The sequence below is a fragment of the Thalassophryne amazonica genome, chromosome 7 (genome assembly GCF_902500255.1).
Source record: "Thalassophryne amazonica chromosome 7, fThaAma1.1, whole genome shotgun sequence".
In the NCBI taxonomy this organism is placed as follows: domain Eukaryota; kingdom Metazoa; phylum Chordata; class Actinopteri; order Batrachoidiformes; family Batrachoididae; genus Thalassophryne; species Thalassophryne amazonica.
In genome coordinates, this window is record NC_047109.1 from 33967373 (window position 1) to 33993949 (window position 26577).

At 40.5% G+C, this 26577-nt stretch overlaps 1 protein-coding gene across 1 annotated transcript in view; it reads right to left on the reverse strand.

Moving 5' to 3' along the window:
• The window catches only part of LOC117513414 (carcinoembryonic antigen-related cell adhesion molecule 2-like), a 290345-nt gene that overhangs the window by 231981 nt on the left and 31787 nt on the right, over window positions 1–26577 (reverse strand). The window contains exon 4 of the mRNA XM_034173599.1: window positions 22511–22769. Within this exon, the coding sequence (XP_034029490.1) occupies window positions 22511–22769 (259 nt within the window). The remainder of the gene's footprint in view (window positions 1–22510; window positions 22770–26577) is intronic.

Consider the following 26577-nt stretch of genomic DNA (forward strand, 5'->3'; position numbering starts at 1 on the left):
CCTATATAAATAACTTATAATAATGTTTTTATAGTTTCCATTATAAACTTCTATTGAAATACATTCTAACACATCTTTTATTGTTAATGTCATACTTTCTATTACCTTAAAAGTAATATTTTTATGCACATATATAGCAACACCTCCACCTCCTTTATTCACTCTGTTGATGTAGTTTAGATTATAACCATCCAACTCAAATTGTATTCCTTTTTGCGCATTGAACCATGTTTCTGAAATTGTTATTATACTAAAGGGTTTGTAAACTGCTGAAGATATTCTTTGATACTGTTAAAGTTTGTGTACATACTTCTGCTGTTAAAGTGGATGATTGATAATTTACCTTCTGTTTTAACTGTATTATTGTAATCCTCTTCCGTATAGTAGTTGCAATGAACGGTATCAGTCAAAAAAAACATATTATCAGGATCTATTTCGTTCTCCAAATCCATTCTTATGTTCAGTATACTCAGTTGCTTTTAATTCCAATAATTCCTGGTTTATTATCCTCTGTTGTATTATTTCATCTCCTGAAGTACAGATTATGGGTTTTGATTCAATGGTTTGTGAAGTAGAACTAGTTTTTTTATTTTTTTTTTTTACTTTTTTATTTCTCCATACATTATTGACTCATATTTCATATTTTTCCAGCTCTTTTATGTCCTTAATAACCAGCACCTTAGCTACTTCAGGAGACCCATTCAGTTTAATGAAGATTTTACAATTCCTGACCCATGTATTCTGAATTTTGTTTGTTTTTCTTAAGTATCTGGCTTTTTAGCAATGTCTGCATTTGTTTTTGTAAAGTGACCATTCAAGTAAACATTCGTACCTTTCAGTTTTCTTCCTTGCCTCAACAATGTAAACTTATCTTTCTGTTGAAAAACCTCATGATAAGCACAGGAGGAGCGCCTTTCTTCATAGGGAGAGGGTGACAAGCTTCAAGACAGTTTATGTCCAAATCAATGTCCCTGGACGCCAGGAACGCGGCGACCTGTTGTTCCACAGAGCTCTCCTCCATCTCGCCAGGTCCGAGATCACTGCCCACGGTCAATGCGTGGGCATATGAGCGGGGTTTAATCTTTGAACCAGTCACAACCACATCGTTAATCCTTGAATACTGCTCCAAGTCCTCAACTCTCTTCTCAAGAGCCTTGATCTTCTTGTCCTTATCCTCTAATAACGCTCGTAGTCACGCGACTTCCTCCACTAGCTTGAGTATCTTGTCCTGCTTGTCCTTTATGTCATCTACGTCCAGTGACACTGTCTCAAGCGCCTTTTTAACCTCCTCCGACTCCTCAACCACCGAGCTTTTCTTTGGTGCCATTTGTAGTGTTTTTGACTCCGGTTGTTTACACTGCTCGGTACCTCACCTGGAAGCAGCATGGCTAACCGCTAGTCCCGGTCCCAAACTGCGCTGAAAGTTATTGTTTTACATAAATCCAAGGTCCAATAACCTTTTTTTTACGTTGTATTTTAATCCATAGCCATTGTCCATTTGGTCTGATTCCGAAGAAAAAAAATTATATAAATAAGTTTTCAAAGTTTCTTTTGCCTCTTCACACTCAGATAACCCAGAAGTGAATGTTGGAGTAAGCAGGAGTCTTCCACAACCACAAAACACGTACGTCATAGAGTATGTCATAGACTGAAAGATTGATTGCTTTATGAAGCATTGCAACACTGTTTTCCCAGTGTACGAGATTACACAGCCAGTGGCCTTCTGAAGAGGTCTCCCATCCAAGTACTAACCAGAACCAACTCTGATAAATTTTGTGATTGTATCATCTGATCTGAGGCCACATGTTCTTGACACTCAAGTGAAGAGTTCTTGGATGGTGACATGACAGTCATTCATGACCAAAGTCAATATTAAGTCAATATACTTGCTCATTTCAGCTTGTGGAAGACCTACAGGAACATGATTGGCAAAATTTGATGCAAATACCTGTGCTCAAGTTGTTCCATCATGTTACTTGTAGGCAGTGGTGGGCACAGCTCCGCTAATCCGCTAACCGCTAATTATAGAGGATAATGTTTTCATTATCGGATTAGCTTTTCAAATAACTTTGAAAACCATCATTGGATCTATTATCTTACACTAAGTTATGGTCTGATAACCATCATCGGACCAATTATCTTCTGATAAGTTTTGGTCCGATAATTTTTAGACCGCTAACATTTTTGCAGACATAGCTATTTCACGACAGAAGAAATGCATTTGAGATGCTCTGATCAGGCTCCACATGGACAACAGCATTAAACTCTTTGTATATTGTGCCTAAAACTCTTGTGAATATATTCTCTGGGTTTATATATGTTGTTATTGTGTTTGTTTTATGTAAAAATGCCAGAAGAAGCCCAGGTTGCTTTTCCAAAAGCCGAAAAGTCTGTTAAATTGTGAGTCTGGCCATGTGATATAACCAGCATCAAAATGCATAGAACACTGCCATCTATTGGCGAGCGGTTATATCACAGTGTTGTCGACGGCAGGATTTTAAAATTATCTGTAGGTTTCCAAAACCTGAGACCACAACATGTGGAGATAAAAAAAAAAAAAAAATCATCATACATCTGACAGGTTTAGTTGTACAGTGTGTGGTGTCAGCCACACTGTAAAAACAACACACACAAACAGATTTCACATATGAACATTCACAAGTCAAACACCTCACTTTCTGATTGGCTGCATGTCACATTTAGCTCCTCATGTCCTTCTTAACACACCACACATGGCAGGAATATCTGATAAGATTATATTTAGCATCATCACGATTGTCGGGGAGTCCTTAAGATTGTTGGAAGGGGAAGATCGGGTCCGATATCGGCCTAATTATCTTGCCATGTGAACCAGGCTTGATGTTATGATGCCTCACAGAGCGACTGATTGATCTGCTATAACATTGCACCGAGCCGCTAACAGATCGGATGTTATGACGCCTCACGGAGCGACTGATTGATGTGTTATGACACCACACCGAACATGTTTTCACTATTATTTGATTTCTTTGTGCGACTGACATCATTATTCAAGCATTCAAAGGGCGATTCCTATCGCCACACAACTCCAACCACACACAAGAAAGTTTTTTGACAGTTCTTTTTATTGAATGAAGCCTTGTCTCCCTCACCGGATAGAGTTGTGATGTCATCACACGTGCGATTAGGTGCTGTCTAGTGGGATCTTGAAAATTTCTTTCTTTTTTTATACAAATGAAAAAAATGACATTTTACAAAAGCACATTTATTTGTAAACACCAACATGTTACATTGATTCACTTGTGTTGTTTTTTACATAGAATGAATGAATCAACCAATCAGTATGAGCACAGGTTTAGTCACCCATAATCCCGTCTGGGCATCTGTGTGTTAATGTTCAAATCTTCAGAATTCATGCATTATTTTAAAATTAACAGATGTTATATATTCTATGTGGAATAATTTTATTTTTAAAGCAAAACCATAATTCAAACCTGCTTTCCATTTCAAGACCTCTGCCTCATCGCTGGACCACTGTATCCTGTCAGGTTAAATTACGCTTACCTAAAGCAGGGGGCACAGCTCACAGAGATAGAAGCGCTGGCTCATTGGCTGTTTGGGTTTGTGATCGCCTTTTATTCTATTAGAAGCTTTGGCGGTGTTGCTGTACGATTGAAAGTTCAACCTCCATTCGGTCAAAATCAAGATGCAGTTGAATCCTCCGAGAGCATTCTGCATGCACTTCAAAGAGTCAGGCAAATTCCTGTGGCCGGCCCGAATATTTAGCACATGTTGAACTGCTGTCTGACCGCAGCCTGACTGCGTTCTAAATATTCGCAGAGCATCAAAACAGCATTCAGAACAGTCTGATCCTGCCTGAGAGACTTTCACCATGGTCAGGCACATCAAATCTTGCCAGTATGTCCTGATTGTGCTACGGATGAGCTGTACGTGCACCTCCATTGCATCCCATTCAGTGTGCACAAAGGCAATATTATGTGCAATGTCTGTGGCACGCATTAATCTTGTGAATGACACATGAACATTGCACAATCAAACCGAAAGCACCATGTGTCACTGTGAGTCAATGCGTCTCTGAGCCATGGAGCAGCATACACATCTGAATGGGGTGTCATATCTATAATAAACCTTATATGACAGATACATGGTCAGATACGTGGTCCCATGGATTAGATAAAGTATATGAAATATTATGATCATCATAGCTATGCTGCCTCACGGCGAGTCATTGCATTTCAGAGGCTCGGCGCAGCATGGCACAGTGCAGGTGAATGGCATGTCACAGCTGTAATACACATATTATGAAATGTACACCATACAACTCTCTAGGACGAATGATGTTCCAACTGTATTGCCAAGCCGTTGCATGCCCATCTGCATGTCAGGGCATGCAACATATGATCCCAAAGTCCAGGCAGTATGTCATGTGAAGCATTAACTGATTGGCAGGACACACACAGGAACCACAGTGAGGTCATCTCATGGACCTAATATCCTGGAGAGGGGAAAGGCGTGGGGCTGTATCATCTGATGGCTCTGCAGATGGTGCATGAGCTCATATCATGTGATCACCCTGCTGGGTGTACCTAAGCTCATATCATTTGATGTCTCTGCAGCTTGTGCATGAGGTCATACCATATATTCACCCCACTGTGCGTGTATGAGCTCATATCATCTGATGGTTTTGCAGCTCATGCGTGAACTTATATCATGTGATCGCCCCATTGCAGATGAGCTCATATCATCTTACGGCTCCGAAGCTCGTGCATGAGCTCATATCATCTGACAGCTCTGTAGCTCGTGCGTGAGCTCATATCATGTGATCACTCCACTGCTCGTGCATGATGTCGTATCATGTGATCAATGTACTGCTTGTGTATTATGCTGTATCATCTGATCACTGCACTCTGCTGTTCACACAGAGCTGATTTCCTGGAGAGTAAGAGAGAGAGAGCATGCAATGGGAGGGGGAGCTGGCATGCTGCTGCTGTGTAATGCTTTACACTCAGGACCTGCCTCACCTCCCTTCTGGCTTACATATTTTATCCAATATTTGTACTGATATATGTTGTCCAGGGTTCCTGATTATGGTATTACTGAGATACACTACGAACTGCAACCGTTGAACAGCAACCGGTAATGGCCATCAGGCCATTACCGGTTGCTGCAGCGATAATAACAGTTGTGGGTGTGCACATCGGGGTCCTGATGGCCATTCGACATCCAGCATAAAGAAACTGCGGGCCTTCAAAGGATATCAGACCACAATGCTTGCTCTGCCACGCCCCTCCTCTTACATGCCTTCCACCTAGTCTTCGGGTGGAGATTGGACTGTACTCGCACGGCATTGGAGTGCTTTCTTGATATTCTTACTGCATTTTGACTGCGATGTGGATATTCGCTCTGTGTTCCAACTATATTTGAACTGCATTCATAAGACCCCCGTCACACATAGCAAGAATGTGCAGATATCAGGCAGAATCACCCAGAACAGGAAAAAAAAAAACAAAACCTGGAGGTGCAGTCTTTAGGGAAAGACAGACAGCCGTGTAGGACCGAGAGATGACCACATGGAATTTGGGCAGAGTTGTGCTTACCCCCATAACCGCAACCCAAACGTTGTCGGACAACAGTACAGAGACACAAACTGCACCAAAAATATAAAGTGCCCAGACTGGTGGACGGATGCACCCAAGTGCTGTCACTCACTCACTCATACACTAATTCGCTCAAAACTCGCACCCTCGCACACACATGCGTCTTCGACACATGACGGACTGTCAGCATCATGCCCATGGACATAGCATGGCAACGGTGATGTTGTCAGCAAACAGAGGGCACGGGAGAGCTGTATTCCGTGCTGACTGGTTGGATCACCACTGCACATCATAGGACAATGCCTGACATAGGATATGTTTATGCCATGATGGAAGGGGAATTTTTGTGCTGGTGTCATCAGCAAACAGAATGCATGGGACAGCTGTGCTCTGCGCTGATCAGTTGGATCACTAGCGCATGGCATGCCACAGGACAGCACTTGACATGGGATTTTTTTATGCTGTGATGGACGGGGCATTTTTGAGCCGGTGTGATCAGCACATGCCACAAGCGGGATGTGAGGGGCTTTCCTGGCCACTGTCCGCCCTGCGCTGTGAAACACACCTGAGGCTGTACCCAGTGGTGGGCACTGTTCAGCTAATCCGATAACCAATAATTATCAAAGCTAATGTTTTTGTTAGTGGATTAGATTTTCAGATAAGTTGTAAAACCATCATCGAACGAAATATTTTCCAATAAATTTAGTTTCAATAACTTTCAGTTGGTGAACATTTTTTTTTTTTTTTTTGCTGGTAAAGTGAGCAAAGTTTTAATCAATCAATCAATCAATTTTTTTTATATAGCGCCAAATCACAACAAACAGTTGCCCCAAGGCGCTTTATATTGTAAGGCAAGGCCATACAATAATTATGTAAAACCCCAACGGTCAAAACGACCCCCTGTGAGCAAGCACTTGGCTACAGTGGGAAGGAAAAACTCCCTTTTAACAGGAAGAAACCTCCAGCAGAACCAGGCTCAGGGAGGGGCAGTCTTCTGCTGGGACTGGTTGGGGCTGAGGGAGAGAACCAGGAAAAAGACATGCTGTGGAGGGGAGCAGAGATCGATCACTAATGATTAAATGCAGAGTGGTGCATACAGAGCAAAAAGAAAAAGAAACAGTGCATCATGGGAACCCCCCAGCAGTCTACGTCTATAGCAGCATAACTAAGGGATGGTTCAGGGTCACCTGATCCAGCCCTAACTATAAGCTTTAGCAAAAAGGAAAGTTTAAGCCTAATCTTAAAAGTAGAGAGGGTGTCTGTCTCCCTGATCTGAATTGGGAGCTGGTTCCACAGGAGAGGAGCCTGAAAGCTGAAGGCTCTGCCTCCCATTCTACTCTTACAAACCCTAGGAACTACAAGTAAGCCTGCAGTCTGAGAGCGAAGCGCTCTATTGGGGTAATATGGTACTACGAGGTCCCTAAGATAAGATGGGACCTGATTATTCAAAACCTTATAAGTAAGAAGAAGAATTTTAAATTCTATTCTAGAATTAACAGGAAGCCAATGAAGAGAGGCCAATATGGGTGAGATATGCTCTCTCCTTCTAGTCCCCGTCAGTACTCTAGCTGCAGCATTTTGAATTAACTGAAGGCTTTTAGGGAACTTTTAGGACAACCTGATAATAATGAATTACAATAGTCCAGCCTAGAGGAAATAAATGCATGAATTAGTTTTTCAGCATCACTCTGAGACAAGACCTTTCTGATTTTAGAGATATTGCGTAAATGCAAAAAAGCAGTCCTACATATTTGTTTAATATGCACTTTGAATGACATATCCTGATCAAAAATGACTCCAAGATTTCTCACAGTATTACTAGAGGTCAGGGTAATGCCATCCAGAGTAAGGATCTGGTTAGACACCATGTTTCTAAGATTTGTGGGGCCAAGTACAATAACTTCAGTTTTATCTGAGTTTAAAAGCAGGAAATTAGAGGTCATCCATGTCTTTATGTCTGTAAGACAATCCTGCAGTTTAGCTAATTGGTGTGTGTCCTCTGGCTTCATGGATAGATAAAGCTGGGTATCATCTGCGTAACAATGAAAATTTAAGCAATACCGTCTAATAATACTGCCTAAGGGAAGCATGTATAAAGTGAATAAAATTGGTCCTAGCACAGAACCTTGTGGAACTCCATAATTAACTTTAGTCTGTGAAGAAGATTCCCCATTTACATGAACAAATTGTAATCTATTAGACAAATATGATTCAAACCACCGCAGCGCAGTGCCTTTAATACCTATGGCATGCTCTAATCTCTGTAATAAAATTTTATGGTCAACAGTATCAAAAGCAGCACTGAGATCTAACAGAACAAGCACAGAGATGAGTCCACTGTCCGAGGCCATAAGAAGATCATTTGTAACCTTCACTAATGCTGTTTCTGTACTATGATGAATTCTAAAACCTGACTGAAACTCTTCAAATAGACCATTCCTCTGCAGATGATCAGTTAGCTGTTTTACAACTACCCTTTCAAGAATTTTTGAGAGAAAAGGAAGGTTGGAGATTGGCCTATAATTAGCTAAGATAGCTGGGTCAAGTGATGGCTTTTTAAGTAATGGTTTAATTACTGCCACCTTAAAAGCCTGTGGTACATAGCCAACTAACAAAGATAGATTGATCATATTTAAGATCGAAGCATTAAATAATGGTAGGGCTTCCTTGAGCAGCCTGGTAGGAATGGGGTCTAATAAACATGTTGATGGTTTGGATGAAGTAACTAATGAGAATAACTCAGACAGAACAATCGGAGAGAAAGAGTCTAACCAAATACCGGCATCACTGAAAGCAGCCAAAGATAACGATACGTCTTTGGGATGGTTATGAGTAATTTTTTCTCTAATAGTTAAAATTTTGTTAGCAAAGAAAGTCATGAAGTCATTACTAGTTAAAGTTAATGGAATACTCAGCTCAATAGAGCTCTGACTCTTTGTCAGCCTGGCTACAGTGCTGAAAAGAAACCTGGGGTTGTTCTTATTTTCTTCAATTAGTGATGAGTAGAAAGATGTCCTAGCTTTACGAAGGGCTTTTTTATAGAGCAACAGACTCTTTTTCCAGGCTAAGTGAAGATCTTCTAAATTAGTGAGACGCCATTTCCTCTCCAACTTACGGGTTATCTGCTTTAAGCTACGAGTTTGTGAGTTATACCACGGAGTCAGACACTTCTGATTTAAAGCTCTCTTTTTCAGAGGAGCTACAGCATCCAAAGTTGTCTTCAATGAGGATGTAAAACTATTGACGAGATACTCTATCTCCCTTACAGAGTTTAGGTAGCTACTCTGCACTGTGTTGGTATATGGCATTAGAGAACATAAAGAAGGAATCATATCCTTAAACCTAGTTACAGCGCTTTCTGAAAGACTTCTAGTGTAATGAAACTTATTCCCCACTGCTGGGTAGTCCATCAGAGTAAATGTAAATGTTATTAAGAAATGATCAGACAGAAGGGAGTTATCAGGGAATACTGTTAAGTCTTCTATTTCCATACCATAAGTCAGAACAAGATCTAAGATATGATTAAAGTGGTGGGTGGACTCATTTACTTTTTGAGCAAAGCCAATAGAGTCTAATAATAGATTAAATGCAGTGTTGAGGCTGTCATTCTCAGCATCTGTGTGGATGTTAAAATCGCCCACTATAATTATCTTATCTGAGCTAAGCACTAAGTCAGACAAAAGGTCTGAAAATTCACAGAGAAACTCACAGTAACGACCAGGTGGACGATAGATAATTTTACTGTCCAAAATGTGTGTAAACCCTAAAATCAAACATTTTAGTCCATCATGGACTGTTGGGGTTTTTACGTAATTATTGTATGGCCTTGCCTTACAATATAAAGCGCCTTGGGGCAACTGTTTGTTGTGATTTGGCGCTATATAAATAAAATTGATTGATTGATTGATCATGTGTAGATCAGTGGTTTGTGGCAGACTGGCTGTCGCTTGATGATGACATCATCATTAAGCGCAAGACGTGATTGGCCGGTCGATGTAGTGAGCATTGTGGGTAGTGTAGTTCAGGTTCACTTTGGACCTTACACTGTTACCGTCCGCTCAACAAACAAAAAAGACCAATTGGCACGGGATAATTTAATTGCCAAGACTCTTTTTTTTTCTTTTTTATCCTTTTTGGATAATCAGGAAGTTTTATGTGGAATATTTTCTTCAGAATTTAATGAATCCCACAGAAACTAACAGGTAAGAATTTATATTTACGTTGTGTCTTTTACTCTGCCAATCAATGGACGTATTTCAGTTGTTTAAGCTGCAGGGTTCAAAGCGTGTGAAAAAGCAGCAGCTTTTAGTTCGTAAATGACGGTGTACATAATACCGACATAAACTGACTTCTAATACTGTGTTTTACTGCTTTTGAAAGATGATTACAGTGTTTGGATTTGTGTGATTTTTTTTTTTTTATTCATTCATTTTTCGTGTGTTCTTTTTATGTTTGTGATCCTTGAACTTACCCAGCAGTGCCTGCGGCGCTTAAAGTGAAACTGATTTATCAGAAGCCGACAGTGTAATCTTACGTGGTCATGTCTGAATAAATGTTGTCGGCTATCTGTAATAAAGATTTTTTTTTTTTATAATTTTTTTGCAGTTTATCAGTTTAGCATCATAAAAAAACACTTTTCAGTTATAGGATTAATGGTTATCGAAGCTAACTTTTTGGTTATCTGTGCCCACCACTGGCTGTACCGGAGGTGAGTTCACATGTATATTCATGGCGTCATGGGCTGGCAAAACAGTTCCACCGTCAATCCTGTAACAGAGTAAGATGGTAAATATGTCATAATCTGTGTATTACAAGGATGACATCCCGTTCAGTTGTGTTGTGGGCACTGCGCCGAGCTTCTGATGCGCACAATGACACATGGACTTGCAGTTACAGACGGTGCTTTCTGTTTGATTGCACAATATTCACGTCCACTGCACATGATGGATGCATGCCACATACATGTTGCATATCAACATATCCTTTGCACTGCCTGAACAGGATTCAGTGGAGGTGGATCTCACATGCCTGATCCATGTGGCGGTTTCCTGACCACAATCATGTTCTGACTGCTATTATGATGCCATGTGAATAGGTAGATTGCATGGGTAGACGACATCCAAACGGCTTTTGTCTCTGCCAGAGGAACCACAGTGTTGTAGACTTTTCTGATGAATTCTGGGTTCTGGCAGTGGAAGCCGGCTGGAACACCACGTCACTGTGGAGCGCATTTATGAATTAATTAGCCAAGACACTGCGCAGAACCCTCAAAATCACAGGCCTGTGGTAGAGGACCCGAGATGCTTGAGGAACACACATGCTACCCTCATATTTTTTTTTTCTTTGGTACAGGAGGGCTGGGGTTTAGTAGTGCAGCAGAAAATGGAATATTTACAGAGGAATCCTTCAAATCTGGAAAGAAGCACCAAAGTTGGCACAGATATTCCTTAGACATTACTCTTTTGTGAATTTTCAATCGGTGTTCAGGTAGGGGTCAATTGAAGAATTACACAGGGGTCAAAATTTAAAAATGTTTCAATCATATTGAAAGCTATACCACATTATTTGTCTGATCACAACAATACCAAAAAGGTATAGTTTGGACTATCTATGACTGAATGTTATGGAGTTATGGGGTAAAAACAGCAAGAATGGTAACAAAGGTCAGCATTAATTTGTACAGTGGTCAGACATTAAAGTTGCTCTAAATACTGTAAAATGTGATGCAAATTATTGGTTGAGTTAATAGGGTTTTAAAAAGGAATAGTTTGCGCTATGTGTCATACTTAGTTATCATGTTACAGGGCAACATATGTCACATGTCACAGAATCCAATGGACGTCGACATTGCTCTACCTTTACCTTGCAGACCAAGCATTCAACACAGTCAAAACTATATCATTTATTAATCCTATTAGTTCAACCAATAATTTGCACCACTTTTTACCAAAATTGGAGCAACTTTAACGTCTGACCCCTGTACAAACTAATGCTGACCTTTGTTGCCATTCTTGCTGTTTTTACCCCATAACTCCATAACATTCAGTCATAGATAGTCCAAACTATACCTTTTTGGTATCGTTGTGATCAGACAAATAATGTGGTATAGCTTTCAATATGATTGGAGCATTTTTAAATTTTGACCCCTGTGTAATTCTTCAATTGACCCCTACCTGAACTCCGATTGAAAATTCAGGTGGCTACTCAGTTTTTTCAAGAGTAATGTCTAAGGAGTATTTGTGCCAACTTTGGTGCTTCTTTCCAGAAATGAACAATTGTTACAGTTATCTGCTCCACTATAGATAGATAGATAGATAGATAGATAGATAGATAGATAGATAGATAGATAGATAGATAGATAGATAGATAGATAGATAGATAGATAGATAGATAGATAGATAGATAGATAGATAGATAGATAGATAGATAGATAGATAGATAGATAGATAGATAGATAGATAGATAGATAGATAGATAGATAGATAGATAGATAGATAGGACAACAACAGCTCTCTGTCTAATGTCTACTCAAAGTGTTGAGCATGCACAAAACTTTCAGATGAACTCACTGGATATCAGCTGACAAGGAACGTAGTGAACACATGACAAAAGGATTTGTGCAGGGAAAAAAAATGGACAGAAACTGACATCAAAATTTCATATCCATTACTTAAATGATTTCTCCCTCACAGTGTGACTCAGAATTAAAGTGAGAGCATTTTCAAAGCTGTGTCCCACCCAGGTCATACATGAGCTCACCCGTGCTCCACCTCCTTTACCATATATGGCCTACTGACATGCACACACACACACACACACACACACACACACACAGAGCAAAGGACAGAGGCACACATGCAATTCACACAACATACTGGATGAAAATTTTTTCAAAAAAATTAACTTACCTTTTTTTAAAAATGTAGAACACTACGCCAGCAATGAGACCAACAACAAGTAAACATGCAATTGTTATTCCAACAATGGCACCAGGTGAAAGTGATGGCGATGGGCCTTCTGCCGAAACTGCAGTACAAAATTGAAAATAAATAATTAATTAAATAATAAATTGATCATTTCAGCATTATTATGTTTATAACAATCCCATTTTCAAACCTCACCCTTTCACATCTGTACAGAGTGCGGTTTATGAGATGCTGTCATTTGCACAAATATTAACAAACTTATAATCGCCAAAATATTGAATATGGATTGGCTCTACATTTTGATATAAAAACAAACCAAAACAAAACAATGTGCTGCACAGTACATTCATCCAAATGTGAATGACAAGAGATGTAATCCAATAAATAGACATTTTAAAAAAGTTTCCATTTACACTTTGTCTCACAGTGTGAAAGTGGCTGACAGCAGCTCTCTGCTGCTCACAGGTTAAATTAAAACTACTGTATAAAGATTTGACAAATTTTAGAATAGGAACCGGCAGACAGTGTGATAAGGAATAAAGTTTGTTTTAAACCCATGTACGCTTGAAAAGTCCCGTTTATTTTGTCCAAGTGTTCAACAAAATTGGAATGATTGCAGATTCAAAAAAAATGAGAGAAAGGGACTGCTTTTGATTGACAGCGGGAGTGTGCCGTCTAAGGGTGCAGCTACATCACACACAATGGGTCTGGAGGAGTTGGCAGGAACTGTGTCTCAGAGACTTTGCCTTCTGCAACTGGCTCAACTGAAAGAGGTCTGTACTGAAGTTGAGATCCCACCTGGAAATGTCACAAGACGAGCGTTATTCAGTCTAATTACTGATTCTATGGACAGTGTGATCAGTGCACCCTGCTCAGCATGTCGCTCTCGTTGAAGCGTCACCTCTGCTATTTTGGCATTGTGGGATAGCTGGCGCACAGATTGAGCTCGCTGGACTACTTTCGCCTGACCCAGTTTCCAGTTGTTTGCAAAATGGTGTGGCATTTGTGCTGGAGACCCTCCTGTCCTGTGCACCAACAGCATTTCCTGTATATTTGTTTTGTGTATTGTTCTGTAATTTATGTCTGTAGCATGGCCCAGGCAGGGGGTCACACCTTTGGGTCTGGTCTGCTTGAGGTTTCTTCCTCAGAGGGAGTTTTTCATTACCACTGCTGCTCTGGGGGTCAGTAAGGTTAGACCTTACTTGTGTGAAGCGCCTTGAGGTAATTCTGTTGTGATTTGGCACTATATAAATGAAAATAAATTGAAATTGAAATCGAAAATTGAAATTGTCGACATGAGAAGATCCTGCTGGATGAGTGTGAATATTGACTTACGATCATTTTGGCGTAAAACCACACGAGATACACAAGTTCTTGTGCCAAATAGCACAATTATCTGGGAACTATGTTTTGCACAGGAATTCATCAAGCACATCGGCCACGGGTGCGTACTAACACAGAATACCCAGAAACTGACTAGAAGTTCGGCCAAAACGAGAGCGTCCACTTTTAACTTGCCATAAGTTAAGCCAGTGGTGCTTGTGAGAGTGTGTGATCAGTGATGAAGAGGAGGACGTTGCATCACATTATCTGAGAACAATGTTGAAATTAGTTGAGCGAACCACACAAAAGACTGGAAACACAAGTAATGAGCCAGCAGAGAACACAGCACAAACTAGTCAAAACACATGTTGAAGAGATGAGCTTAGCTGAAAAATACACACAACTGCAGCAAAACAGTCGAGCTCTGCAGGATGAAGTTAGGAGGCTGAGTAAAAGAGTGAACAGTACAGCTTTAAGTCAAACTTCAGCTCCTCAAAATGTGCTGCCTACAGCCGTGAACAGGCTCCCAGAAGGGACAATAAGAAGAGAAATGAAGATTTGTAGTCAGATTGGGGAAAGAGGGCAGAAGGACAAACTCTCATACACAAACGTGATGCACCAGATTGACAGAGGTTTGAGCAGGAGACAGTGAGGCTGAAATCATAGAAGCAGGGATGAAGTCGATTGGTCCAGGTTTGGGTATTCATGATATGCTTGAGATAAAACTTGACCTTACGCTTTCCCAGCTGAAGACAAGATTAAAGGGGCATTTCAAAGAGGACAGTTCTACTGAGCTGGACCACAGGCTTGTTCACATAACACAAGACAGTTGTGAGTCTCCTCAAAACTTTCTCTTTGGAGCAGTTGTGTTTAAGGAAAGGCTTTTACTTGCTTCTAGAAGTAGGGTCAGATGAGCAGTACAGTCCTGAGCTCATTCAGAACAAATTCTTGAGGTCAGTTAGTATTGGACTGTTAAGTGACCATGTCAAGTTCCAGCTTAAGCCTTATCTCGATGATCAGAGACTGACACATGAAGTACTCATTGACAGGATGAATGAAGCAGGTAGTGCTGAGTCGGAGAGACAGTCCAAGCAAAGAAAGAACACAAGTAGTAAAGTCCCAAAAGTGAATGAACTACAGACAGAAATGCCAGGAGCGCGCATTGCCACTTGTCGACAGGCTGCCGTGGTCAAAGTTCAACCCAATCCAACTGTCGCCACTCTGAACTGTGACGTAGCTTTGTGCTGTCAAATAGAAACGGGGCATCAGGCCAAAACTAGTGGCCAAGACTAGTGGCAGAAACCCAGCGGTGGGCACTGTTCAGTTCATCCGAAAACCGATAATTGTCGAAGCTAATGCTTTTGTTAGCGGATTAGCTTTTCAGATAAGTTTAAAAACCATCAGGGGACCAATTATCTTCCGTTAAATTGAGTTCTGATAATCAAAGTGTCAAAATATATTAACTTTTATTAGGAAATTGTACAAGTTTCAGTAAAATCATATTGCACTTCCAAAAGACTCATTTTATACAAATATTGACAAATGATTGAACCTTAGGCTCTGCTGTGGCTATTTTTATTATTACTATTATTATTTAAATGACAGAATCTAGCAAATTTCAAATAATTTTACTTTCTGCATTAAATGTGTGAAAAAACATTCTTATTCAGATAAATGATTAAAAAAATCATCAGTCACATAAATGGACTGCATTTACAGTGGGGAAAATAAGTATTTGACCCCCTGTCAGTTTTGCAGGTTTTCCCACCTACAAAGAATGGAGAGGTCTGTAATTTTTATTGTCGATACGCTAGGTGAGAGACAGAATCTAAAAAAAAAAAAAAAAAAAAAAAAATCCAGAAAATCACTTTGTATGATTTTTAAATAATTAACTTGCATTTTATTGCAGAAAATAAGTATTTGACCCCCTACCAACCAGCAATAATTCTGGCTCACACAGACCTGTTAATTTTTCTTTAAAGGGGATAGAGAATCAAAATCATCTTTTTCATGTTTTTGGTGTTAGTTCAGAGTCTCCCCGCTGTGGGGAAAACAGACGAAGTGCCAGCAAATTCTCTGATATGATGCAGGTGTTAGTTTTGGGGATGAAAATTTACAGGGTGATTCCATAATTTTTTCCTCAGAATTGAGTGATTCCATATTTTTTTCCTCTGCGTGGTCTAAAAATGTAACCGTTACTGACTGCCACAATCTTTTTTTCTTGATTTCTTAAAGCCAGAAAGTTGCCATTTGAAATGACTTTAGTTTTGTGTCATGTCTGTGATCTGCTTTTTTTCTACAAAATTAAACAACTGAATGAACATCCTCTGAGGCCGGTGATTCCATAATTTTTTGCCAGGGGTTGTACAAGCAAAGCTTGATCTCGTGACCTAAGAGAACGTGATGAGGAATAAGACACGAGCAGGTCAGACAGATACCGTGGAGCAAGATCATTAAGACATTTAAAAACAAACAATAAAATTTTAAAATCAATACGATAGCGAACAGGCAGCCAGTGAAGGAAAAAAAAAAGGGAGAAACATGGTCATACCTCCGGGATCCAGTCAAAAGACGGGCTGCAGCATTCTGGACCAGCTGCAGCCGTGCAAGTGAGGCCTGGCTAATACCAGTGTACAGTGCATTACAATAATCCAGCCGAGTCATAAGAAAAGCATGGATTAAAATCTCCAAGTGATGCCTTGAAAGTAAGGACTTAATCTTAGCTAGCTGCCTCAGATGAAAGAAACTTGCCTTCACAACAGCACTGATTTGTTTATCAAGCTTAAAATCTTTATCCATTCTCACACCAAGGTTGCAAACCATACATTTAATACATTGTGTCAATGGTCCAAGGTTTATTGAACCACAACTACCTGATTTACTTGGCCCGACCAGAAGAACTTCAGTTTTCTTTTCATTAAAGAGAAGGAAGTTTGCAGACATCCAGTCTTTAATGTTCTCAATGCACTCCAGAAGATGATTGGCACCAAAAGCATTCTCACGCTTTAGGGGCACATAGATTTGACTGTCATCAGCATAAAGGTGAAATGACACCCCAAATCTATGAAAAACTGATCCCAGCAGAAGCAAATACAATGAAAAAAGAAGTGGCCCAAGAATGGACCCTTGTGGTACACCACATGACAGAGGAGCTGTGGAGGAAACAAAATCTCCAAGTTTTACACAAAAACTCCTATCCGTTAAGTAGGATCTGAACCATTCTAGAGCATAGCCCTGAATGCCGACCACATTCTTAAGGCGATCCAGGAGGATCTCATGATCCACTTTGTCGAACGCAGCGATCAGATCCAACAACACCAAAACAACAGTGTGACCAGAATCAGTGGACACCAACATGTCATTAAAACTCTCATCAAAGCTAACTCAGTACTATGAAAATTCTTAAAACCAGATTGAAAGACCTCAGGGATCTCATGCTCATCTAAAAAAGCTTTCAACTGATTAAAAACAATTTTCTCCAACAACTTTGACAAAAATGGTAATTTAGAAATAGGGCGAAAGTTGGATAGATCACTAGGATCAAGACCAGACTTCTTTATCAATGGTTGAACAACCGCATGCTTCAGGCAAGCAGGCACTACCCCATTTATCAACAGTTCCATTGCCGCAGTGTAGGACAGAGGAAGCCATTGTGGGAAACACTTCTTTAAACAGACGTGGAGGAACATGATCACTGGGTGAGCCAGCAGGCTTCATCTGACGCAATACTTTTTCTGAACAGGAGAGTGTCACAGGCTCAAACTGATACAACACGGCTTTACAAGTGACAGAATCAAACACATCAACAGATGGAGGGCTAATAAGGGCCCTAGTTGACACAACCTTGTTGATGAAAAAATTTAAAAAGTTTTCACACACCACAGGTGAGGCTTCAATGCTCTCAGGCTGGGGAACATTAAGAGCCATATTCACCATGTTAAAAAGAACATGAGGGTTGTGTCTATTAGCTGTAACCATAGCAAAATAAAGAGCCTTAGCAGATTTTACACATTTTTGATAGCTGGACTAACAGTCCTTTAACATTTTAAAGGAACTTTGCAGCTTATCCTTTTTCCATTTTCGCTCAGCTCTCCTGCACTCGCGTCTTGCAGCATGAGTAGATTCATTTAGCCAAGGCTCAGATCTGGGTCTGGGGCATCTCATTTTAAATGGAGCCACACGATCAAGAATAGACTCACAGGTAGAGTCAAAGCATAAGGAAAACCGCATGGCGCAAAGCAACGCTGTGATGAAGCCTCACAGGACATGTTGGGGCATGTCCAGCTCATGCTCAATTTCTCGGATAGTCACACGACTGAAAAGCAACCGACAGCCGTCTGAAATCCACCTGAAAGCCGTCCTGTGAGGCCAACACGGAGGTGGTTTTGTGCCGCGTAATGAACGGCTCCGTGGAGCATCCCTCCGCTTTTCTTTCCATGAAAAAAACTCCTGTAACAGTGGAATGTGCCGAAAAAGTGCTGATGTCCACGCCTTCTGCCTTTTTGTGAAAGTCAGACGACGTCCCGGATCAACAAAGCCTTCACGTTGGAAATGATCTGGTTGTTTCAGCGGGGTGTGAGCCTGTCGATCGGCGCAGTTGTGGGCCATCCTTAAAGCGGCAGTAACACTCCTTAATCTGTGTAATCCCCACAAAATCGTCCCTGAAAGCCATATTAATTTTCCAAACGGTGTCCACCTGGAGGTCTCTCACAGTTTCTGGAAGAAAATTGATGCAGCAAAGCTCCAAATCGTTCAGACATTTATTCGCAATAAAAATCTGACGAGAGGGGTGGACCACTGCTCACACAAAGCCTGCTCACAGGCAAATGACGCAACCGACAGGCGTGAAAAAACTCACGCATGCGCACGAAGGTTCAAGCTTGGCTGATGCAATCACACGTGATTCAAATCCATATGGTTTTTGCAAAAAATAAAAAGGTCCGATACTTTTTGGACAGACCTCGTAGACCAGTAAAGAGCTGACTTTCACTGTAAAAACTGATATAATTGCCAAAAACAAAATTTGCACAGACAGAGGGGTCATGGCTGGGTCTTCCAGCATGACAGTGACCCCAAACACACAGCCAGGGCAACTAAGGAGGGGCTCCGTAAGAATCATTTCAAAGTCCTGGAGTGGCCTGGCCAGTCTCCCTGAACACAATAGAAAATCTTTGGAGGGAGCTGAAACTCCAAACCTGAAAGATTTGGAGAAGATCTGTATGGAGGAGTGGACCAAAATCCTTGCTGCAGTGTGTGAAAACTTGGTCAAGAACTACAGGAAATGTCTGACCTCTGTAATGGCAGACAAATGTTTCTGTACCAGTTGTTGAGCTCTGTTTTTCTAGGGGGTCAAGTACTTATTTTATGCAATAAAATGCAAATGATATTATATTATTATATTTAAAAATCATACAATGTGATTCACTGGATTTTTTTTAGATTCTGTCTCTCACAGTTGAAGTGTACCTACAATAAAAATTACAGACCTTTCCATTCTTTGTAGGTGAGAAAACCTGCAAAACTGACAGGGGGTCAAATACTTATTTTCCCCACTGTATATAGTTTTTTTCCATCTGCATGATGGCCTGCAAGTTCCTGCGGTGGAAACAGGCCTACTGAGAAGGTCTCACGTTTTCTTCCCACTTGACGCTTTCTGGTTGGAGTTTACATGTTCTCCTGTGTTTGTGTGGGTTCCCTCCGGGTGCTCCGGCTTCCTCCCACATCCAAAGACATGCAGGTTAAGTGAAGTGAAGGTCAGATGAAGTGCTGCTGGTTTGTGATGCTCTTTTTGTGTCAACAGTAAAAGATGATGTTTATTGCTTCCAGTGAATGATCATGGTCTATGTAGCTTCATCATGGCTGATGGGGTTGCTGCAACCGTCTGTGTGCTTGTGCAGTCGGCTCGCTGCGAGGACGGAGAGGTGAGGGGGCGAAGGAGGGGTATGAGCTGCTTCAGTCAGTGCAGAGAAAACTGTTGGTTCATCTTGTTCACACCGTGTGCACGTGTCGGTGACAGTCATACTGAAATTATGAGATGAAATAAATGGTCAAAATTCCTTAAAAAATGAGAATATAGGAATGAACATTATAAAAATCACACACACGTGTGTTAAATAATAATAATAATAAAAACCTGATGTGGAGAAACTGCAGTGATGTTCAGAAGCAGAAATTACACAAAGCAGCTGAGAACTCTGAACTTTAACAGACTGTTATTTTCCAAAGATGTTTATTTTAGATGACTCAATGTCATTTTATGTTCAAGCACAAAATGTGACTGAGGAGGAGGAAAAAGAAGAAATTAACTCTTGTCAGAATAAAAACCCCACCTGCTGATTTTTGATGTTTTTCAATGTTATTAGGCTGCAGCTCTGCATTTCATTTATTTCAAAGTAAGTTATGTCTTATTATTTTCAAAAATCATGAGAGTCATATCAGTCTGCATTGTTCAGTTTTTCCTGCATGTGTTTGTGTATTTTTTCCTTCTTTATAAGAGTTTGGTGCTTGTGTTTGTTATACAAAGTTTTAATAAAACAATAAAATGTTAACACTTTTCTTTATAGCAGTTCTGTAATTTCTGAAATGCAACAGAAACAGTCACAAATCAGAAAAAAAGTTGTGACTGTATGTAAAATGAAGATTAAAAATAAAAATGTTGCACTATTCCCAGTTTTTCCACTCACACCCACTGAAACCAAAAGTGTCTAGGTGGCTTCCCTCACTTGTCTTCCAACTTGGACATTTAGTTTTTGAGAACTGCCTACCTGACACAGATTTACTATAAAGTACCACACTGTGTTCCTGAATGATCGATATAAATGAAGTCTAAGAAATGTTCAGTCACTTGGAAATGTTCATGTATTCAGCCTGACATTTCTCAAGAAAACTGGCTGTGAAAATGATTAATTAATTCTTACATTTAGAATAAACAGCCCTGTTCCAACCTTTTTTTTTTTTTTTTTTTTTTTTTTTGGAAAATGCTGCAGGCCTTAAATGCAGGAATGGATATATATCAACAAAAATTAAATAAAAATAAAGCTGACCACACAAAACATGAAATATGTTGGTTTCATACAGTCAGCAGTTACAGAAATAGAAGTCAAAGTAAATGTCAGGATCATTACGTGTCCACCACCACCACATTTTGAAAAACTATAAGACCACAGGCCATACATTATCTATGTTTTGTGTCTTTTAGTGAAGTTTTTTTTGTTTTGTTTTGTTTTGGTTTTTTATTTGGAATGGGAAGAGCTGAAAGACAAAGACGAAGAAGAAGAAGAATTAAGGCAACCAGTGCCTTCCTGTATTACCACAGATGAACTCTTCCTGTTGCCACATCTTCTGAAATAAAACTGCAGAACACTAAAACCCAAAAACTAAAAGAAGGAAAAAATGGGAGTGGTACAGGAGCGGGAGTCATTTTTCCCGGAGTGGGACGCGACAAGAATTTTTATTTTTTTACTCTGGCCAGGGATTGGGATGGGACAGAAATTTTTCTGTGGCAGTGGGACGGGACAGGAGTGAAAATCTACTCCCATGTCACCCTCTGGTCTGATCCACACTGCTGTGAAGGTGATGGGATGGTAGGAGTACCAGGGCCTGCAGTCTTGGTATGACCAGTCTGTTTTCAGGCACACTCAGAGGATATTGACTAACTCCTCACATATCCTCTATAAAGAATATGAACTCTTGCCTTCATGGAGGCGGTACAGAGGTCCGAAATTTAAGATGAACTGTTTAAAAAGTAATTTGTGCCGACGTCTATCAGACTTCTGAATAAGATTGCGTAAGGCGGCAGAACTGTGCGATGGCTCCATGGTATTTAAGGTCAGGGGAAGTGTGCAATATGGGGGGGTGGGGATTGTCTGTTATATTGTTGGTGGTTGTTTCTTATTCATATTCATATTTATGCGGGGTGTTTATATTGGATGGGGTTTTTATTGTTTTTATGGATTTTATTGTTTTTATTGTGTTTTTTTCTTATAATTGTTTTTATCTTGCATTGTATGCAGTATATGAGTCCAAGATGAATTTTCCTTTTTGGGATAATAAAGTCTATCATATCATATCATATCCACAACAAGAGAAAATTTAAAGACAAAAGCTGAGGCTTCTGGACAAAAATATGCAGATCTCCACAACTCAGGTTCTTCCTTAGGGAGCAACTCAAAAGTTCCAAGGTTTCATGATCTTGGATCTCATGTAGACTTCATATCATCCAGAAAGGAGGCCCAAATTAAAAGAACATCAGGACCACAACTCAGGAACGATGGAGTTGGAGGCATCAGATAGAACTGTGTCATCAAGATTAGAGAGCACACCATCACACAACCTAAAATGCTGGCAACCATAGAAGAATCCATGACTCCAAAACTGACACACAAAACTTCATTAATTGTCGTGGTGATGAATGATAATGTTCTGCAGCCATTGGCATTCATAGTCTGTCAGTGAGTCCTTTTTTTTTTTTCCTATTTAACCCATCTCATAATATCAGACTTAACATCTTTGATGACTCATAACCGCTCAGTGGACAAGCAAGTGTCCAAAGTGTACAACTCTGACATAATGAATATATTCACAGTTCTGCTGTTGTACAGTGATTAAATGTGCCCCCCCATATCACTGGTTAAAAAAGGAACATTTTTCAGATTTATCTAAGACATGGATGGATGAATCTGGAGAATTTGATATCTCAGAATTTGTTCATTGAAGACCCGACAGTTGTAGTTTCCAGTCTGATTCTGCTGGATGTTGTTCAGTCTGAGTTCTGGTCCAGAATGAGACAGTGTCTCTCCATTCAGATACCAGTCAAACTGGGCAGCTGGTTTGGAATCAGCCACAAAGCACAAGGTGACATCTGATCCTTTCCCATACCATAGTTGTGATGGAGAAAGCCTCAGATTAATATTTTCTGGACCAACTGAATGTAACAAGGAAACACAAGATAAGAATATAACAGATTACCACAGTATTATTAGAAGATTTGTTTTAAAATTATTATTATTATTTATTTTTTTTTACAAATTTACAATAACAGACAACAATGCATACAGACTGCACACACAAAAAAAGAGTTGTGCAGTTATGCAGAGTTCCACAAGGTACAGTGACCAGACCAAACTTGATTTTGTATATTAATAGCCAAGTGACCTCTGTGTGCTTGTGTACCTCTTTATGGCTTCAATCACGAAGAAACTGGGGACCGCTGACATTTGCCATTTGGTATGCTTATGTATTTTGGGTCAAGGATGAACTCTGCAAGAATGTAAAGTTGATAGGAGTAACATTTTTGGAAAAATTAGGAATATTAGCTCATAACAGTGAACAATGGATGTTGTGCTGCAGTGCACCACAGGAGTTTGGGTTTTGGGGTTAAGGGCCCTGTCACACATTAATGTTTTAGCCAGCGTATGCCAACCATATTAAAAATGCTGGCATATGCTGGTGTACGTCTAATAAATTATACATCTGTCACACGTGGTTTGGGTCAGTACTGCAGGATATGGTGCGGGTCAGAACGGCTAAGTCTAGCTTGGTTTGCATTTCTACCACCGGAAGAACCCTTTAATTTGGCAGGTGGAACACTTAAACATTGATGATCATGTCATCCAGTGTGTGTCCACTGTCACATGATATCTCCACTCCACATGGAGGCAAAACAGAGTAATTTAAGATTTTTTTAAATTTTATTTTATTTTATTTTTGTCTTGGTGGATCATGGGATTTATTTTCATCACATGCGGAATGCTGGCGAGTTGACTGATGGCGGTTTTAAATGTTGCTGTGACTGAACGAAGCGCTGTCACTCTTTCAACTTTTAAAGTGCCAGTCGACTGCAATATTGGCATCCTCCGGCTGAGAAATGCACCTGGAGCAGAGAAACCACAGAGGGACTTGATTTAAAACACTACGTTTCCACCCACGACAAGGAATTAAACTATTTTCAGACATCGATTTCCAAAATCAGAACACTTCATGTGGATAGGTTTTTGTCAGACTGTGATGATAAATCCGAATGAATGAAACGAACAGGCAGCTTCGAAAATTGAAGGTTGATAAGATGAATATTTTTGGAGAAATTATGGATATTTGCTAACAAAAGTGGAGAATGGATGTTGATAATTACATTCTGGACTCACCTATTATTATTATTATTGTCCCTGAAAACAAGATTCTTAAAATTAAGCAAGACCAGATTAAGACTTTATATTTACTCATTGTGAATGGTTTAAATATTTGAATCAGTTTGTTTCCATGAGGACTGCAGCTTTCAGCCAATCAGTGGACAGCATTAATGGATGTTTTTCGACTTATAAATAAATTACAAGAAATGCTGCAGGACCGCAGCCCTGACCATGGGCAGTGGTCACCTCCCTTCCTTCTTGATGTTGAATCTCATCCAACCTATGACATGATTACAAGTCAACCAAGGTCCCCTGACAAATGCATAACTGTAGTGCGCGTGTGCGCGCATGTCTATCAATACATGATCAATGTGTGACATGGCCACTTTCCCATTGCAGCAACACGCTCACATAGATGGACTCACGCCTCTGGCCTGTGGGGCAATTGAGCTGGCCATGCTGATTTTTCTGTGAGGCTGTCAGTCAGGCTGTGACATGACGTACATGTGGATGTTGTGATCGTGTGTCACATGACATGCCTGTCTGGTCGGATGGGGCTGTGACACGCAAGCGGGCTGAAATATGCCATGGTGTTCCACAGCTGTCAGCTGTGCCATTGTGGACATGACAGCCATCCAGCTGTGTGCGCTTTGCTGACTGCGATCACACTGCTCTGGAGTCACCACCCACAACCTCAGCCACACTGCAGTTGGCTGCAGTATGGGGTGGGTGAAACATTCACACCTCATCTGTGTTGTGGGGGGGACCACACACTCGCATGCCATTTGTGGTGGTGGGGTACACATACACTCACATACCATTTGTGTTGTTGGGGGGGGCGCACTCACACACTATTTGTGTTGCTCAGGGGGCACTTACAAAATGTGGGGCACTGCAGAACAGAACAAAATAGAAGAAATACTAAGGTTGGCGATCACCTTAGTGTTTCTTCTGCCACTTGCCCTAAGCACCACTAAAAGGCCAAGACTTTAGATAAAGTTGAGGCCACGGCCCATTCTGTTTCATAATAAAATTAATTTTAAATGGTAGGAAGTATAATGCCATACTGTGCCAGTATGCAAGCCATACAAAAGGGAAAATAAATGTGTCTTAAGTCTGGACTTGAAAGTCTCTACAGAGTCTGACTCTTTTATTGACGCAGGGATTTTATTCCACAAATAGGTGCACAATAGGAGAAAGCTCTGTGACCCGTAGACGTTTTATTCACCCTATGGATACAAAGTAGCTCTGCACCCTGAGAACACAGAGCCTGGGCTGGCACATAGGGTTTAATTCAGTCACCTCAGTAGGAAGGTGCTAGTCTGTGAATAATTTCATAGGTTAATAGCAGAACCTTAAAATCTGGTCTTACAGGGACAGGAAGCCAGTGAAGAGACACCAAAATGGGTGTAATGTGGTCAAACTTTCTGCTTCCTGTCAAAAGTCTGGCAGCAGCATTTTGAACCAATTGGAGAGCCCTAATATTGGACTGCAGTAAGCCAGAAAATCGAACTTTGCAGTAGTCCAATCGAGAAGAGACAAATGCATGAATCAGGGACTCAGCATCAGCCATAGACAGGATGGGACAAATCTTTGCTATATTCCACAGGTGGAAGAAATCAGTCCTCATAATATCTCTAATGTGGAGGTCAAAGGACAAAGTAGGATCAAAAATTGCCCCAAGGTTCCTCACTTTGTCAGTGTGCTGAATGACACATGAGCCTAGGCTAAGCGTTTGCTGGTCAAATTGAAGTCGATATCTCAGAACCATGAACCATCATTTGAGTCTCGTCAGTCTTGTGAGTTGAAATTGCTGGACATCCAGGTTTTCACTGATGCAAGGCAATCCTTTTAGGTTTTTATGTGAATGAGATTACCAGCAGTTATCGACAGGTTTAAGTGCGTATCATCAGCATAGCAATGAAAGGTATTCCCACAATGCCGCAAAAAGTACCCAAGGGGTGCTACATAAAGGGAGAAAAGCAGGGGGCCTAAGACAGACCCCTGTGGATCCCCAAATTTCATGTCACTAAGGCTAAAGGTAGTGTTGTTGTACAAAACACAATAATAATAAATACAATAACAAGTGAATTACTAACGTAAATGTGTGTGTTTGTCTATATGTGGCCCTGCAACAGACTGGTGTCCTGTCCAGGGTGTTCCCGCCTCATGCCCTGTGACTGCTCCAGCCCCCGCGAACTTGTATTGAACTAACGGGTTAAAGATGAGTGAGGGAATAATAATAAAAGCCAAGGGTGGACATGAAGGTGGACATGCTCTGAGATCCATGCACAGTGCTTGTCCAGTTGCTGAATCACTCTCTTCTCTGTGACATGGTGATGTCAAGCAGCACTTCTGGGGTGTGTGTAGTTTGATTTGATTTATTTGGCAATAACATAGTAAGTCTTTTCGGCTGTTCCCTTTTTTTTTTTTTAATTTGGGTTTTCTTCCACTCTGGGTCACTACAGCAGATCCGATGAGGGATCTGCATGTAGATTTGTTACACATCATGTATGACACCCTCCTCCTCTGTCCTCCTGCAATTTGGCTCTGATTGACAGATGAAGTCATGTTTACATGGCAGCACAGAGAGCTGCATTTAGC